Source organism: Osmerus eperlanus, chromosome 15 (genome assembly GCF_963692335.1).
Source record: "Osmerus eperlanus chromosome 15, fOsmEpe2.1, whole genome shotgun sequence".
In the NCBI taxonomy this organism is placed as follows: domain Eukaryota; kingdom Metazoa; phylum Chordata; class Actinopteri; order Osmeriformes; family Osmeridae; genus Osmerus; species Osmerus eperlanus.
In genome coordinates, this window is record NC_085032.1 from 12211361 (window position 1) to 12224390 (window position 13030).

The 13030-nt window shown below is 46.7% G+C and overlaps 2 protein-coding genes across 7 annotated transcripts in view; one reads left to right on the top strand and one right to left on the bottom strand.

Moving 5' to 3' along the window:
• The first annotated feature begins 128 nt into the window (after positions 1 to 128).
• On the top strand, positions 129 to 3562 carry pigm (phosphatidylinositol glycan anchor biosynthesis, class M). 5 transcript variants are annotated; one of them, XR_009932325.1, is made up of 7 exons: positions 129 to 883; positions 1037 to 1629; positions 1797 to 1900; positions 2037 to 2191; positions 2362 to 2463; positions 2631 to 2903; positions 3131 to 3562. XR_009932325.1 is itself a non-coding variant. In XM_062480119.1 (7 exons), the coding sequence occupies exons 2-7, from the start codon at positions 695 to 697 to the stop codon at positions 2796 to 2798; spliced, it is 1311 nt and encodes a 436-aa protein (XP_062336103.1). In that variant the 5' UTR covers positions 129 to 499; positions 601 to 694; the 3' UTR covers positions 2799 to 3562. The 5 variants fall into 5 exon arrangements, 4 of the variants coding, with proteins under 4 accessions (XP_062336103.1, XP_062336104.1, XP_062336102.1 ...); XM_062480119.1 differs by having other exon boundaries at positions 129 to 499; positions 601 to 883; positions 2631 to 3562; XM_062480120.1 differs by having other exon boundaries at positions 129 to 499; positions 809 to 883; positions 2631 to 3562.
• A 4167-nt stretch (positions 3563 to 7729) lies between these two features.
• LOC134034972 (uncharacterized) overlaps positions 7730 to 13030 on the bottom strand; it is a 40216-nt gene continuing 34915 nt past the window's right edge. Inside the window, exons 8-10 of one of the 2 annotated variants that reach the window (XM_062479717.1) lie at positions 12342 to 12547; positions 8477 to 10572; positions 7730 to 8424 (exon numbers count right to left, since the gene is read on the bottom strand). In XM_062479717.1, coding sequence (XP_062335701.1) covers positions 9411 to 10572; positions 12342 to 12547 — 1368 coding nt within the window. In that variant the 3' untranslated portion in view covers positions 7730 to 8424; positions 8477 to 9410. Of the gene's footprint in view, positions 8425 to 8462; positions 10573 to 12341; positions 12548 to 13030 lie in introns of both variants that reach the window. The other variant, XM_062479718.1, reaches the window with a different exon arrangement.

The following is a 13030-nucleotide window of genomic DNA, read 5'->3' on the forward strand; positions in this document are numbered from 1 at the left end:
TTCTACTACAAGTTGTCACCATGAATCTGTACAAACTTTAGGTTTTTATCTAAAGTATACAAACAGTAGGCCTATAGAAATGAATACAATGAAGTATGTATATACTGTGGTCCTCTGTGCATTTAATTTACGTAGCACAATACTACCACCCAGGGTCTTAAAAGGGCATTTTCAAAGTTAACATATCTAATATCTAATTCAGCCCCAATAAAACAAACATACTTAATAGTTTTCTTTTAAAGTAAGCTCTTTGTAGGACGCTGACTAAGATTCATATAACATGTTTATAATATTTACTTTTGATATATGATTTCACCTGTTGTTTCAGAGCGGAAGTTAATGTTAGGAATTTAATTCTGATTGGTCGTTCATGTGGCGCTTCCTTGTCCCTCGTGTAAATAGTTCCTGACTCGGCTCACCATTTAGCGAGATTTCAACTAGTGGTGGATGGATACAAGAAAGTCTTGGAACAACTTTTCTAAATGTGAACATCGTTAATGTATGTCGAATTTATAATGGACAACAGCTATAGTGTACTGCTTGTTTTTGTAGCTATATTTATCCATTTGACTAAACCAAATTATCATCTGAAATTTACAGATGAAGCCAGTGGCGGAAATCAGTGCTAGCTAGCTAGCTAGCCAGACCCCTCCGTCAGTCCGTCCGTACAGTAAAAGTCTTCTCTGTCAGAAGGATGAATATGGCTTCTATTGTGGAAAAGGGAATGTCTTTTCTCATGAAGAAACATGTTCTCTTCACTGTTTCCCTTGCCGTGCGTCTGGTCCTGGTTTTTTATGGTGTGTATCAGGACAAGACGATGGTGGTCAAGTACACTGATGTAGACTACCATGTTTTCACGGATGCAGCGAGATTCATCACTCAGGTGAGGAGCTAACGAATGTCATGACAAGAAATGTCTTTTGTGGCGTCTCACTGGATGAACGCTATTCTTATGCAATGGCAATTTCACAACTGTGCCGACCAGTAGCCCAATTAACCATGTGTCTAAAGATGCTAAGTTGTCTCTGATGTGCAGGGTGAATCTCCGTACAGACGTCCCACCTACCGCTACACACCCCTGCTAGCATGGCTTCTCACCCCTAATATCTACCTCAACCCCATGTTCGGGAAGCTGCTCTTCGTGGCCTGTGACCTCCTCTCCGGCCTCCTCCTCCACCACCTCCTTTGTCTACGGGGATCCGATGGCGATACGGCCAGTCGTGTCGCCTCCCTCTGGCTTCTCAATCCACTGCCCGCCGGGGTGTCGACCCGAGGTAACGCCGAGTCGCTCCTGGCAGCCCTGGTTCTGGGAACGCTGCTCTGCTTGGAGCGAAGGCAACTGGGGCCTGCGGCGGCCCTGTACGGGTTGTCGGTCCATATGAAGATCTACCCGGTGACCTACGCCCTGCCTATAGCTCTTTCTCTAGCTCTGGGAGCAAGAGAAGGACAGGAGAAGGAGGGAGGGGGCATCAGGAAGGGCGGAGAGGAGACGGTGACAGCGGGGGGATGGAAGAACAGGTGGAGGAGGGGGGTGGGGTTGCTCAGACTTTTTTTCTGTAAGGATCTGCTCCTCTTCGGTGGTGTAGCTGGAGGAGTGTTCTGTGGGCTGACTGCTTTGTTCTACTACATGTGAGTATCCATGACTATCCCCTCCGTCCATGACTATCCCCTCCTAGACTGACTGATAGACAGATATGGTAGATGAGCTCTGCTGGTACAGAAGCAGCATCATTCAGTTACATTTCAGTTTCTACTCTGTCCCTACTTTGATAAAACTCTTATATTCTATCCTACAGGTATGGCTGGAACTTCCTGTTTGAGACCTACCTGTACCACCTGACCAGAAGAGACATCCGCCACAACTTCTCCCCATATTTCTACATGTTGTACCTTACTGCAGGTTTGACATGGGCTACAATATGTCTTACACATACAATATAAAGCCTTTGGACCCATTGTTGACTTTCTCGACAAATGCACTGTCTTTGAGCTTTTTTCAGAATTTCAGACTTTTATAGACCCCTATTGTTTTGCAGACAGCCCCTGGAGCCTGCATCTGGGACTGGCAGCCTTCATCCCCCAGGTCTTCCTCCTCTTCCAGGTCTCCCTGGCTTTCTACTCTGACCTGCCTTTCTGCTTCTTCCTGCACACCGCCATCTTTGTGTCCTTCAACAAAGTCTGCACCTCACAGGTACCACTCCTACCTCTGTATGCTTGGATGCACCTGATGAAAATAGGCTATTAACACATAGACTATGCTGTTATGTTGAAGGATCCTTTAGACGCTTCATGATATCCTCAACATGGAGAAAACGGCGCTGCAGAGTCATGATGATTGTGTATTGTGTCATACTGTTGCAGTACTTCCTGTGGTACCTGTGTCTACTTCCTGTGGTCATCCCACGTCTGAGGATGTCTGTAAAGCGGGGAGTTGGGCTGCTGGTCCTCTGGTTTGCTGGACAGGTTTGTTTTAATGACAAATACAGAATGTATAGAGACTATAGATGTATATCATGTGTCTGCATTGAAAGGGCCTGTTTGAGCTCTCTGGGGCTCTATAGTCTGAAGACAGCTATAGTCTCCTTCATCTTTAGATTGTGTGAAATGGGTGCTTTCTGTGTCTGCCCCAGGCTATGTGGTTGGCTCCGGCATACCTCCTGGAGTTTGAGGGCTACAACACGTTCCGGGAGATATGGCTGGCTGGACTGCTCTTCCTAGTTATAAACTGTTTCATCATGGACCAGATCATCTCCCACTACCAAGCAAAGCACCCTGCTCTGAGACAGAAGACTGACTGATGATGTAATACTTACTGCACCCACCATGCCTTTCAGTAGAAGATTATAGATCTGACCTGGAGGAGGAGAATGGAACCTGCAGGAGCAGAACTAAAGGGGGAGGAACTCAGCACTAGAGGAGGAGGAACAGCAGACCTAGAGGAGGAGGAACAGCAGAACTAGAGGAGGAACAGCAGACCTAGAGGAGGAGGAACAGCAGACCTAGAGGAGGAGGAACAGCAGAACTAGAGGAGGAACAGCAGACCTAGAGGAGGAGGAACAGCAGACCTAGAGGAGGAGGAACAGCAGACCTAGAGGAGGAGGAACAGCAGAACTAGAGGAGGAGGAGGAACAGCAGAACTAGAGGAGGAGGAACAGCAGAACTAGAGGAGGAACATCAGAACTAGAGGAGGAGGAACAGCAGAACTAGAGGAGGAGGAACAGCAGACCTAGAGGAGGAGGAACAGCAGACCTAGAGGAGGAACAGCAGAACTAGAGGAGGAACAGCAGAACTAGAGGAGGAGGAGGAACAGCAGAACTAGAGGCGGAGGAACAGCAGAACTAGAGGAGGAGCCGAAGGAGAGGGATGGTCTCTAATAACCCTAACCTGAAAAAAGGATGGGTTAATATGTTGCACACGAGTCTAGTGACTATATTCTTTTCTGTCTGCACTGTAACACTTTAGCTGTATATTCTTGGTGGTATAGCATGAACATGGACAAAACAGACCAACTTTTCCAATGTGGGAACGCAATACATTTTTGTAATAAACTCTTGATACTACAGCTCAGCCTCTTGATAAACATATACTCCATGGCAATCCTTCTTTACTACATCAACACAAAATAATGGTTGTCTCTCAAAGCAGTTCTCTGTGGCTTCTGACATTGATACCCCTCTGCAGGGGGTCGGAGATCCTTTGCTCAACTGCTCCTCCGCTCCTCAAGCTTTGAGTGGAGCACAATTGTTTTGCCTTCTATGGGATTACTCAAACGTGGGGTCAGAGTACACTGCTAAATAATCAGAATCATGACCCAGGTTTATTTGAATCCTGAAAGCACAGAAGCACATCTGCCCCAATCCTATGGGGCGGAGCACCTGTACTCCTGACTATGCATTTATTTGCCTTAATCAAAATGCCCTATTTTCATAAATGTTTTATATTTTTCTTCCATTGCTTTTGTCAAGATGCTAATAAGATTAGTAACCACCTAAATTAATAAAAAATATATATTTTATGGATTGACTATCAATGTTTAAAAGATAACTATACATTTCTCAAATATATATACTTGTATAAGTTTATTGTTTTATATGCTGTATTTTGTTTACCTTTGAAGGTGCAGTTACCTGTGATGACCAGTAGGTGTCATGATGACCAGTCTTGTTTAGTTGGATGGGATTTACGCTGTTTTGTCCTTATTTGCCCCACAGTGTAATCGGCCTAGTGGACCATCCACTCAACCCAAAACACACTGAAACATACACGGCAGCTTCTCTTAATCCATGCTGCAGATTAACACGCAGTGACTCCTCCCTACTTTTGAATTATAGATTTTTTAGTATGCTTCATTATTGTAAGGAACCTATGAATCACTTCCAGCGGTGCTGACCTAAGGCATGAATTAACCTACTACATTAGAGTGAGTGTATGTGTGTGTGTGTGTCAGCCGTGGCCTATATGTCCCGAGTATGCGCAACACTAACTGTCCTCGACCCCCTCTGAGGACCCCCCCGCCTTATTTAATATGCCATCTGATGCCACCAAACACGCCGCACGCACACACACTGCCACTTCTGTTCAGTACACCTCCAACACAGTTTCCCTAGACCTCAGCATACAGTAGACACCATAGGAAATCTCTTGGGGAGGCCAGGCAAGGGGGGGGGGGGAGGGTTATAAAGGGGTTGCGTGACTACTATCCATCTGCTCGTCGATGGTGCATGTATGTTGGGGGGAGAGGCAGGTCTGTTACAGCCATCATCACCCTTAAGGTCCCAAATGATCAATTCAGGAATAAGGTGGGGGTTAGGGGGCGGATAGTAGGATAGGGGCTAAGGGGTGGGGGCAGGGACGAGGAGAAGTGTGGGGGTTAGGGGCCAAGGAGCAAGTGGGTGTGACCAATTACCGTTGATGAGAATGAAAGGGTATGACTGGTCACGCAACCTTCCTGGCAAAGGATTATGGGTCTGTTAGTAGATCAACCTAAACCTCTCTCCCCCCTTCCTCTCTCCCGCCCCCCTTCTTCTCCATCCCTCTCTCCCTCCTTCCTCTCCCCATCTCTCTCTCCCTCCTTCCTCTCCCCATCCCTCTCTCCCTCCTTCCTCTCCCCATCCCTCTCTCCCTCTTTCCTCTCCCCATCTCTCTCTCCCTCCTTCCTCTCCCCATCTGTCTCCCTCCCCCCTTCCTCTCTCCCTCCCCCCTTCTTCTCCCTTCCTCTCTCCCCCCTCCCCCCTTCTCCCTTCCTCTCTCCCTCCTTCCTCTCCCCATCCCTCTCTCCCTCCTTCCTCTCCCCATCCTTCTCTCCACTGTTCAACTGTTTTGATGGCGTGCTCTCTGGCTGCCTGCGTGCTGACGAAGATTAAACATTTAAAACGCCGCTACCGTCTTCCACCAGGTTCACATTTACCCTCATATAGTCACTTACATACGGAGGAGATGATACTCACATAGACCACGGCAGGGAGTAGTGTGTGTGTGTGTGTGACTGAGATCTCCTCCGACATAGTGGAGAGGACTACACAGTTGGCGGAACACATCACAGAGCACTTCTCCCTGTCTCACAGATGCTGTGAAGATCTTCTGTGACAGACAGATGAACAGCACTCAGTCGCTGGGTGTTTCGAAACGATATCTTGGCACCCCGGTCGTTGTGAAATGTTTTTCTGCTGTGAGATTGTTGCTCCTTTGTTTGAGAATGTTTGAATCCAATAGAGGTTTAAAGAAGGCTCTTGAGCTCGTATATACGGTATTCATCAATGACACACATCCAACACTCACAGATCTCTTCTGTCACCTAACCAAAACGCTGGTGACATCCTGTACCTCCAGCAGTACTACTGAGGTCCTGGTGACCTGGGAGCCTCAGGCGTGTGTGTGTGTGTGTGTGTGTGTGTGTGTGTGTGTGTGTGTGGGTGTGGGTGTGTGTGTGTGAGAGTGTAGGCACCCCAGGGGTCCTGGATTATGGCTCCTGCAGGACATTTTCCCTGGAAGGGTATGGGACTGAGTGTGAAGGTTGGTAACACAGCTTTAAGCTGTCTGGATAGCCTCTAGCATGCAACAACAGAGGGGATTGGCTGACAGTGTTTGTGTGTTCACAGTGCGTACATACGAATGAAGTGTGTATGTATGTGTGTGTGTGTCTACACATGTACCTGCGTGCGTGCATGGGAGTGTGTGTGTTTAATCCTCTGATCACATAGACTGATCCTCTTCCTACCCCAGTGACACCTGGGAGATGATACGGGTCTGGTTCAGAAGCAGGTATTACAGTGTGATGTAGCCAGCCATGCCAAACTTATGCTAAATTATGAATCCAGTCTGTTACGATAAGAGCATTAACCTGTTTTCCTCAGGCCAGGGTGCCTGGCTGGCTAATTTAAGTCCTGTATGGTGAGAAAAGCCTGGTTTTCCTCTGGAAGATGGATCTACATTGTAACACAATGGAAACCTCTCTCCCAGGTCGGTGTTCATTGAACAAGATTTTTCCCCCCAGTGGACTTAACCTGCTTGCATAAAAGCACAACTTATAGATAAACAGATGCACTTGCAATGGCAACAGCAGTATGAAGGTGTTCATTCATTTTAAGAGCTTTCCTCGTGAACTCCAGCAGTTACCTTTTGACCAGGAAAATCCCTTGTTGGTGTCTATCCCTTGTTGGTGTCTAAAATCCTCTTGTTGGTGAATGGAGGTCGTGCTTCAGTGTTAGCATTGGGGTCAAGGGGTGAAGCTAGGGTTAGAGAGGATTTCCCTCCATTTAGAGCTGAGCTGGAGCAGTTTGCAAACAGACTCACAAATCTGTAACCTCAACAGACCATAATGACAGCAATACACGCAGCTTTCCCTTGGCTTTATACTCAAGTGGTACTTTCAGAATTAAAATAGACTGTTGATCCCTCGTTTTGTCATCCTTTCTATACAGGAATCAGTGAGTGCCCCTGTGTCTCAAGTCTTCTGGTAGTGTCTCACAAGGTCACTATGTTATTCTCATTGGTCCTGTGCCTGCTTTATTATGAGGCCAAAGTCTCTGATTTAGTCTGGAAGCCATCTGATTTGGTTGGTTAATCATAGTGTTAATCTATCAACCAGGAAGAGTTACGTAGCTTCTCAGAAGGATGTTTAATTTGGCCTAGTGGTGCAGTACATGTCTTAGACACACAAATCCACCGCTAAGGAAGTTTGACTGTACGTGGTAGTCACACATAACATGCTACTTTAAGTACTACTTCTAGTAAGAAGAGAACAGTAACAAGGCTTGGGGAGTCAGGTGGCTGAGCGGTTAGGGAATTGGGCTAGTAATCCGAAGGTTGCTGGTTCGATTCCTGGCTTGCCAAATGACGTTGTGTCCTTGGGCAAGGCACTTCACCCTACTTGCCTCGGGGAGAATGTCCCTGTACTTACTGTAAGTCGCTCTGGATAAGAGCGTCTGCTAAATGACAAAATGTAAAATGTAAATGTAAGGCTTGTTACATCTATACATCTAACACTTTTGTTTTTGGTCAAAGGAACTGACTGTACTAATGTGTGAGCAACGGCATTACCAGTGTCTTAGTAACGGTCATAGGTCAAATGCAGGTCACCATACCAGGGGTCACAGAAGGGTCACTATGAATCCTTAATCCTCTGCAGGGTTCTCAACCAAGACATCTTAGCTAACCCACTGGTGCAGTCAATCTTCCTTGCTGTACTGCTTCTAACAACGATGGAGCAAAGGAAACAGACAGACGTACGGACTCTTCTGGAAATACTTTTATTATATGATAATTTTTTTCCAAAGAACATACAGAAGCAAGACAAGATGGCTGCCTGGCAGCTCCACAGTTCACAAGAGAACTCCTTTGCCTTTGTTAATATCTATCAAAAAAGAGAGCAAGAAAAGAAAGTAGCACTCAGACACATTTTTTCTTTAAATATACACTTCTGCCTGAGACAATAAATAGCAACCATCATTGGACATTGACTGAATTTAATAAACAATGCACACAAAAAATACATGTATTTATATATTTTTTAATTGTCAAAAGCGTACAGTTGTGCGTGTCAAATTGACATCATGTCTGGAGGAAGATAGGTCTATTGTACTGATAACTCTCTCCCAATAGTGCAACGTCATAATCGATGGCTGAACAGTAGTTTTTACGTATTGATTGTTGATGAGCGATTGATTATTATCACTAAGAAATTGAGGAGTGGCTCAAAGATGCCCCATGATAACTATTGCATTGTAAATCGAATGACTAAATGGTAAGAGACGCTAAAAATGTACATATGTAATATGTCATTTGTTAATGTAGTCACCATGATATTACAAACTAACAAGACAAGAACATGACAGAGGAGATCACATAACGGTTTTGTGCGCATAGAAATCAGACTATGAATTCAAATAATCTTAAAACATGAAAAATACTTAAGATCTCAGGTGACTGTACAGTTATACACACACACACACACACACACACACACACACACACACACACACACACACACACACACACACACACACACTCTCTTCTCTATCCGACAGGTACCATGTCCTTCAATATTGTTCAATAAAAGCATGCAAAACCCTCTTTGGGGAAAACCTGTGTTAACAGAAACTTATTTTTAAAATGTCAAATTACGCACAAACAATTCTCTCTCCGACCCTTTATTCTAAAAGGGTGTACAGCTGACCGATGGGTATATAACGCAGAACACCAAACTTTGTACAGTATGCCCTTCATATGTTTGGACTGCCAACAGAACGGCAGGTGTACACAAACACAAAGATAAAACTAAACGTGAGACTAGAAAATGTTTGCATCATCATGACTATATCAAAAAGTGCTTTGAATAGTAATTACAGTTTATGCTCAGCAACAATAAACAAAATTACAAAAAATCAAGTTAGAAGATTGACCCCCACCCCCTCCCACCTCGCTCTGTGATTGTGTCAACACTAAACGTCTCTGAACCTGAGTCTTGTCCTGAAGACCTTCTAAACAAAAAGAAGCATTTTCTTCAGCCTAAAATCTCCAGCCTGTCCCTTCAAGCTTGTACTCATTACTGCACATCATGTAATCGTTAATGCATGGGCCATTTAATTCATTAGTTCAATTAATGTATCAGATTAAAACACAAGATTAGCCACCGAAAACATTGGTAGTTAGTGGATTTAACTTCATTGGTGTAATGCTGGTGAACAAGGATTGATTGTACAGTTCATACTGTCTACCCTGATTACAACTTCCTTCCTCCGTTCCTTCCTTCCCTCTCCCTTCGTTCCTTGAGGTAATCTCTGATCTAACATCAGTGGATGGGGGAAACAATATCTCATTGTCTACACATCAGCTTAGCCAGTGATGTCAGATCAGCGATTTCTCCTAAGAAACTGGACCTGTGTTCCTCAGGGTCATAGCTGCGTATCTATCTATTGCATATAGGCGTAAGGGTTGGCTTTGTGCTGCCCTGCGCTCATCACACAGGTGGCCATAGCGTTCCGCTGAGCATGTCCTGTCATGTTCCCGCACATGTCATGGCCACCATCAGACCAGGGTGGCGAGTCCATTGGCTCCCGCTTGATGGTGTGAACCAGTCCGTGACCTTTGAACTCCTGGTAACTCAGCTTGTAGTCCTGGGACTTGTAGTCCTCCTGCAGGTAGGCCTTGTGGAGGGGGGACTCCAAGGGGGCGCCGGTGTACAGATGGGCCTCCAGTAGGTTGATGGTCTGGCTGCTACACAGGGGGTCTGGGTGGGACAGTCTCTGGGGGCTGAACTGGGAGCTGTGCTCTTTGTTGAGGACACACTTCAACGGACGCCCGCCAGCGCTAACAACACCGTTGCTGCAGAGATTGTGGTAGTGCCCGTTGTTGAATTGCGGACTAATGCCAGCTTTGGCACGCTGGCAGGGGGAGTACTGCTCGTAGAAGTCCGCCTCGGCCTTCATCTGGAGGATGCCCTCATGGCCGGAGTTACCGTAGCGACGATCGATGGGCTCACGGCACGTCCAGGGGCGCCCGTAGGTGTCGCAGCCGTTCTCAGAGTCCGAGTCCTGCTCCACCTTGATGGGCGTCTCCGTGGGCATGAACCGGGAGTCGTAACATCCGCCTCCGTAGTCGTTCTCGCTCTTCATGACCTCGACGCAGTAACCGCCGTCCGACTCCGGGCTCTGGAGGCTCCCATACAGTTTAGGCACGTAGACGTCCCCACCCCTTGCGCCTCCGTGACACCCCGGGGACATCCGGTAGGGCTTACCATAGTGGCCCACCTTCCCCAACCGGTTAGAGGGGACGTAGCCCACCCCTTGTCCCCCACGTAAGGATCCCGAGCTGGGCCTGAGTGGCCAACCGTTCTCCAGGCCTGGGTTGAGGCCTTTGTGTGCTGCTATGGAGGACTTGCAGTAATTGAGAGGTTGCTCCTGGCTGTAGAAGCCCTCGTTCTTGTACTTGAGGTTGTCTTTAGAGAGGGGGGTCCAGGGGGCGTGGTGGCCGCGTTGGGCCCCCCCGGGAGTCGAGCAGGAGAGGAGGAGCTCATCGCACCCTCCCTCCTCCATCCCGCCCACAGAGTGTCTCTGGAGGTGCTCCTCTCGCTCGCTGCAGAAAGGGAGGGGGGGGGAATGAGAGAGTGGATGGATGGAAGAAGGAGAAGGGATGGTGAAAAGCAAAAAAAGAGAAGGAGAGGGGAGAGACAGAGAAAGAGAACACATTAGACATAGACCCTATGTTAATGTGTAATGTCTAATGTATACTGTAACTCCTCTAGAATCATTTTTTTCTCAGCAGATCAAGATATCATCATCATCTTTATCATTTGTGTTTTCTTAATCAATACTGGATCTGGATAATCCCTTTCATGGTCAGTATTTCATGCCAGTTAACCTCTTGACGTTGCCCTTGTGTTTTAAAAGACCTTATCTTTTTAATCCCTTGTAAATATTTTTATTGGAGTGATCCGCACGTAAACAATTTGTTTAACTGACCATGATTTCCCAGAACCAGAGAACGAACAGAACAACCCCCTAACGTCAGTCCAGTGGATTATTTTAAGGACTAATCTTTCTCAGCAGCGGAAGCTGCCAGCCAGATCTGTTGGGGAATCAGTCCAAAGCCAAAAGTGAAGATGACTTTCACTCTGGCTAGAGGACTGACGGACACAACATAAAACTGGGAGGAATCAACATTAAATCATTCTCTTTATATTTCCTTGTCTTTCTCTATGTTTCTCTATATTCCTCTCTCCATCTCTCTCTCTTGCTCTCTCCTCTGCCCCCCCCCCCCCCCCCCCGACTCTCTCTCTCCTCCCCCTCAGGCTCAAGGGGTCAGGCCCTGGGGAGAACATGATGTCATCCACCCAGCCCTATTTAGGGATTCCTCTGAGCAATGATTCACTTCTAACACACATCATCGCTACAGACACAGTTTTTTAACGGTTCCAAGAGCTGACGACAAGCACCTGTTTAACATGAGGCTATCTCAGTGAAGCCTGAATCTATCCAGTTCTGAAACTCTGTATTTTATCATTGTTTGGGGATTTCACCCAGTGTTGAGTCATGTCTGTTGGACCCGTCTTCTGAAGATCAGGTCTCTACTGAGCCGTAAAACTGATTCTGATTGTATGGTAGAACAACAACAGGGACTACACATAATATTTTTTATATTGAATATCACTTGGAGTTCTATCAAAGTCTGGTGTATGGTATTTCCTCTCAGTGAGTCCTTCTGAGTCTGTGTAACAACACACTGTAAACCAGTCCACTCATATTAGCTCATTCTAGCTGACTGTTATGCTTTGTGGGTCACTTGCTATGCAGCTGGAGCTCTGTTGGGCTCTATAAGACACACGGTATCCTCCTGCATTGTTCAGATTTGCGCTTTGATTTGTGTTCATGTCAATCTTACATGTTCAATACACATGTACACCAGTGAGTATGGTTTGTTCCTGTTCCTGTTGAGGGACTCAGGTGGCTGAGCGGTTAGGGAATCGGGCTAGTAATCTGAAGGTTGTCAGTTCGATTCCCGGCCGTGCCAAATGAAGTTGTGTCCTTGGGCAAGGCACTTCACCCTACTTACCTCGGGGGAATGTCCCTGTACTTACTGTAAGTCGCTCTGGATAAGAGCGTCAGCTAAATGACTAAATGTAAAGTGCTGTGGTCCCTCTGTGTGGGAGCACGATGCTTCAGCTGATAATCAGCGTCTTCCTCTAACTGAACATTAACTGACAGTTGTAACTGACCAGAGCTGCTTTGAGGGGGCAGGTGAAGTTCAGGGACTGTTTTTGTGAGGAATGTGTCCCGTGTGTGTGACAAAACAGAGAGATTGGGGTAAATGTTTGTCTAAACTTGTGTGTGCGTCCATCTCCTTACCCCTGCTCCAGTGCCATGATCCCCCCGGACCCCCCCTTGTGCTTGCCCCTCATCATCATCGTCTTCATCTTCACCTCTGTAATGGAGGGGAGCAGAAGAGGCACGGCCACGCAGAACAGAGCCAGCTGGGGGGGCATCAGGGCCCCCGACACAGACCTCCTCTTCTGGCCCTGCAGGAACTTCAACCGCCCTTGAAACTGCATGGTCTGGGAGGAGGGGGAGTAAGGTGGTGAGGCGAAGAATATAGTGAAATGATCATTACAAAATCTGACAAGGTCTCTGTGTCTGTCTGGGTCCATGTGGGCCCTATGCCCAACACGTGACTGGGTCTGATGACAGCAGGACCTCCCTGACCCTGTTCTAACCAGACTCTCTGGATCCATCATTGCGGTCAGAACCGGGAGATTCTGAGCTTGCTAATGTGTGGCCTTGCAGCTAACCACCAACTGTCCAAACCACGCTGGTCAGAACTACGGGTCACGCTGGAGTCCCTTCAGGGAGCTTAAAAAACTGGACCAGAACCAGAAGTGGAAATGGACTTGTCCTATGTCCTATGTCCATAAACCAAGCCTCTGGTAACTTTAGTATACAAGGATGTGGGCTAAAGATAGTTAGGTTGACTGCAATTAAAAACATATATTATTATATTGCCAAATGGGTCCTTCAGAGTCAGGCTAACTAAGAGTAGT